The sequence below is a fragment of the Scylla paramamosain genome, chromosome 25, assembly GCF_035594125.1.
Source record: "Scylla paramamosain isolate STU-SP2022 chromosome 25, ASM3559412v1, whole genome shotgun sequence".
Classification (NCBI taxonomy): domain Eukaryota; kingdom Metazoa; phylum Arthropoda; class Malacostraca; order Decapoda; family Portunidae; genus Scylla; species Scylla paramamosain.
Genome location: NC_087175.1, coordinates 18,428,393 through 18,433,392, shown reverse-complemented (window position 1 = coordinate 18,433,392; position 5,000 = coordinate 18,428,393). Strand labels below are relative to the sequence as shown.

The 5,000-nt window shown below is 41.7% G+C and overlaps 1 protein-coding gene across 1 annotated transcript in view; it reads right to left on the bottom strand.

Annotated features, from left to right (window-relative positions):
- Nucleotides 1–5,000, bottom strand: part of LOC135113253 (palmitoleoyl-protein carboxylesterase NOTUM-like) — a 31,626-nt gene that overhangs the window by 25,991 nt on the left and 635 nt on the right. Inside the window, 1 exon segment of the mRNA XM_064028454.1 lies at nt 4,306–5,000. This exon segment is cut by the window's right edge and continues 635 nt beyond it. Within this exon segment, the coding sequence (XP_063884524.1) occupies nt 4,306–4,364 (59 nt within the window). The 5' untranslated portion in view covers nt 4,365–5,000.

The following is a 5,000-nucleotide window of genomic DNA, read 5'->3' as shown; positions in this document are numbered from 1 at the left end:
CCACGACCTTGATCTAAGTGGCCTCAGCGCGGAGGTTGAGACTCTCACCGCGGCTTTTTCCCTCTGAAGCTGCCGCCGCGCGCTAATCTGAGTGTTGTCGCGGCGATGTAAGCAGGAAGTGAGGGTGTCGCGGCTAATCCCTGGCAGGAGTGATTCACGAGGGTCTTATCAGGTGGTGACGCTGCATTGACAGGTGCTTGGTGTGATAACAGGGACAGGGTGGCTAGACAGAGAGAGAGAGAGAGAGAGAGAGAGAGAGAGAGAGAGAGAGAGAGAGAGAGAGAGAGAGAGAGAGAGAGAGAGAGACACTAAGGAAAACAAAGAAGGGGAAAAAGTAGGGGATTTGTTGGAGGGAGAGAAGAGAAATGGAAAAAAAAGTAGGAATTAGGAGAAGGGAGAGGCAGGGAGGAGAAAAAAGGAGTAGGGACGGAAAGAAATGTTCTTTGATATGCATTAAAAAGAAAAAAACAAAAAACAAATAGCGATATATGACCGTGGTATTGCAGCTCATTAAATCCATCAATCCATCACTCACTCTCTCACTCACTCATTCACTCACTGTCCACTCACTATTCGTCCTCTCACAACTACACCATTGACACACTATTGACCATTACTACAGATTCCTCTTCGGTAATCATGAACTTCACTGCTCTTCAGTATCAAGGCGTCAATTGTAATGTTATTCTGTATATCAGTGGAGGACTTTTATAAAGGTTACGGTGATAAAAATTTTTGCCATGAAAGGATGGGAATGATTTCTGATTTTTCAACTATTACAGGGTCTCTTTTTATTTTGGCAAACGATTGGTGAGTGTGTGACGCTTGTTGACAGTATAAGTAGTAGTGATTGGGTGAAATATTCCGTAGCGTGTTCAAATTAAGGTGACCAAGCTGCCCTGACTGACTGATTTAAGACATCGCATTAAAAGAATCATGAGGCAGTGTAGTGAAAAAACGACATGCTTGCATTGAGTGTAAAATGAGGAAGGATCACAAAAGCGCTTTGAATAAGGTTGATCAACTGTTGCGCCCCTTGACAAAAGCAACCCGAAGAAGAAAGTTTATCATATTAAGGATGGTATTTATTTATTTATTTATTTATTTATTTATTTATTTATATTTTATTTATTTGTTTATTTATTTATTTTTATTTATTTATCTATCTATTTATTTATTTATTTATTTTGCAATCTAACCGTTATGAATCATTTAGTTACTCATTAAGCACAGTCATGTCTTATTTATCCGATTATGATTGACTGATACTGGCCAACACTCGAAGGTTTTGAGACACTAAGGTTTCAAGACACTTATCCTCAATTTTTTTACAATGATTTCTGATACTGTTTGGGGACCGACGCCTCAGTGCATTTTTTTTTTCTTTTCTTTCTTCCTCTTCTTCTAATTATGTTGCCTTTGCCAGTGACGCTCCTACATAAAAAGAAGAAGTTATTTAATGTAATTCGCAAGCTGTCTGTAGTAATGACTGGGTTAAGGCGTCGCATTGAGAGACTTTTATGGCACTGTAGGGCTGGCATGATATTTATTTATTTATTTTTATTTTTTTCATTTCAGCTCTTTTTTTTTTTTGTATATAGTGGTGTATTTATCTTTATTTTTTTTACATCTGCGAATGTTATGGTGTTGTAGAGCTAGCCTGAGACTTTTCCTTCAACTTCTTTTATCGTTTGATGTATTTATTTGTTATACCTGTGAATGCTGTACGAAGACACGAAAGATGAGGGGAGAAAATGCTCGCCAAAACTGAAGCTCCCGGAAGAATAAAAGGTGAAAGATTTCCAAAACTGACGCTAATTCCGGAGATGTCACGACTCTTCCTTCCTTTGGCTAGACGTGGTTGTAGGTCCCTGTGTAAAATTAATATACTGACGTCGTTTTTTTTTTTTTTTTATTTACTGGGACTTGAATGTTTTTTTGGTTTCCTTAATTCAACTCATTTACATGCCTCGGTGTTTATGAAGAACGATTAATATTTCAACTATTTTGTCGTAGTTTAGTTTGTTGCAATTTAAAATGTTTGTCTGCCTGGTTTACTTGATTAAAGAGAGGCATTGTTTGTGAAGAATATTTAATATCGCTGTTATTATTCGTATTTACCTTCGTTCGAGTTTTTAAATGTTTGTTTTGCTCATTTAGTTACGAGTCTCTCAACATTTTCTGTTTTGTATGCAAGAGGAGCTCTGGCAAAAAGGGAAACAAGAATAATGATTAAAAAAACGTGCTCACTGAGGTTGCCACTCATTAAAGAAAACAGTTCAAAAGCAATTACAGACTACATAGTGAAGTGTCTTGCAGCGCCCAGCACGGTAAAAGACGTTGCTTGGCTTTGAAAGTTCCTCGTGTTTCTCACCAGACTGTGATCACTGTCGGCTATATATTTGGTTAGAATGAAGGTTATTAAGAAGGCTGTGTTAAGGCATACGATGACTGGCTTTTCTTATCTAGGTTATATAATATATATGTGTGCGCCCCCACCCACCCATCTATCCATCTACACACACACACACACACACTATTTATCATTATTTTGTACCATAATCATCACTCTTACATTTACTATATATAATTTTCCACAGTTTATTAGAAGTGCGACACCAAAAAAAAAAATAAAAAGAATCTCTCTCTCTCTCTCTCTCTCTCTCTCTCTCTCTCTCTCTCTCTCTCTCTCTCTCTCTCTCTCTCTCTCTCTCTCTCTCTCTCTCTCTCTCTCTCTCTCTCTCAACGCGGTGAAAACATAAGCGTTTAAAGCCGTGGAATCTGATTAAGCTGTTGTTTATGCCTCTGCTGCGCCGAGAGATGATTCACAGAGATTGAGAGACTCCACAGAGGGAGGCGCAGAGTGTGTGTGTGTGTGCGTGTTTGTAAGTGTGTGCACGGCGGGTAGTGTGCGTGGCCGCGCGTGTGCTTTTGATGGTGTGTGTGTGTGTGTGTGTGTGTGTGTGTGTGTGTGTGTGTGTGTGTGTGTGTGTGTGTGTGTGTGTGTGTGTGTGTGTGTGTGTGTGTGTGGCGGCTTTTGTTTGAAGATGAGTGCTTACAGGAAAGGTAAAGAGATATAAACTAGTTAGCTAAGTGTGTGTGTGTGTGTGCGTGTGTGTGTGTGTTTGTAGCTGTCTGTCCATCTGTCTGTCTCTATAATTTTCCCATAATCTCTTATTTTTTTTTTTTTATATACCTGTTAGATGAAAACCAAGCACGATAGGATTAAAAAAGAGAGAAAATAAAAAAAAAAACATACCAGTTATTACTTCCTTCTTTCTTCCTCTCCTCTTTTTTTTTTTCTTCACTTCCTTTCTTCTTTCCTCCTCCACTTCCCTCTTCTCCATCTCTTACGTCCCTCTCACTTCCTTCTCTCCTTCCTTTCTTTTCCTCTCCTTCCTTCACTTCCTTCCGTCTACTTTTCTTTAATATCTTCTCTCCCTCTTAGTTCTTCCTCCTTCCTTGTCCCATCTCCTTATCTCTCAACCCTTATCCTCCTCCTCCTCCTCCTCCTCCTCCTCTTCCTCTTCCAAGCCTCATTCATAATCTTCAGTGCCCAGGTGGCCCGAAACTTCCATACTAACACACACACACACACACACACACACACACACACACACACACACACACACACACAGTATTGTAACTTCGTATGCATCCGTACCGTCCACTTTTGTCCTTAGTCTAAATACACAACGTACACATTAATACACACACACACACACACACACACACACACACACACACACACACACACACACACACACACACACACACGCAAATCATAATCTCTGCTCACGTTATCACCAGCAAATTGTGCTTATATGAAAGTGTGTGTGTGTGTGTGTGTGTGTGTGTGTGTGTGTGTGTGTGTTTTCTTTACTCAGGCTTCATTTTTATTTCCGTTGATGAAAGAAAAAAAGTATATATATATTAATCGAGTCGCGAATGAAAACAGAGGTGAAACTTATCATAATACAGGCAGGAGGAGGAGGAGGAGGAAGAGGAGGAGGAGGAAGAGGAGGAGGAGGGAGAGGAGGAGGAGACTTGCGCTGGAATTCAATATTTTGCTCACGGAAAGTAGTGTGCACCGAGTGTGTAATTGATGGTGCGTGTGTGCGTGCGTATATGCGTGTGCGTGTGCGTGTGCGTGTGCGTGTGCGTGTGCGTGTGTGTGTGTGTGTATGTGTGAAGGAAATACTTTGAGTGAGCAAACAGTAATGACAAGCAAACAGACAGAGACACACGCACACGCACAAACACAAAAAGTCAAACACAGACAAACACACATACAGTACACCTTACCTGTACCACCACCATCGCCACCACGCCAGCAGCATCTGTCTGTTCACTCCAGTCTTCATCATCTCTCTTGCAACAGTCTCTTCCTTCGCTACTCCTTACCGCTGCCTTCCTCCCGCCCTTCTGCCTTGCCTTCTGTCACGGGGGATGCTCTCTTCAACTCCCGGAACTGAGACAGGGCCGAGTAATGCCGCATCTTACCCTCCACGATGTCAAACTCTCACATTCGCGGGGCAGGAATGTATCTATGAAGTTTCGATCCGGTCGTGTTGCCCTTTGCCAGATCATTTCAAGACGTTGTTGGAATGGCTGGATGGTTAGGAGTTTGGATGGATGGCTGCTGTTGCCTTGCCTGTGTCCGTGTTGCTTGTGTGTCTTCTCTCTCTTTATCCTTCTTCTTCTTCTTTTTCTGCTTCTTCTTCCACCTCCTCCTCCTCCTCCTTCTCCACCTGCTCCACTTTATCTTCGGTCTTCCCTGATTTTATTGTTATTGTTCTTTTTTCTGCTTGCTTTTTTTTTTTATGTGTGTGTTTGTGTGTGTGTTTTCTTGCTCCTCCTCTTCCTCCTCCTCCTCCTCCTTTGCTATCTTCAGTGGTGGTCAGGGTATGCTTCTAGTGGTGGTGGCGGTTGTGGTGGGTGGTTGTGGTGGTGGTGGTGGTGGTGTCACGCGGCGTGTAATCATTGTGGTGGTGGTGATG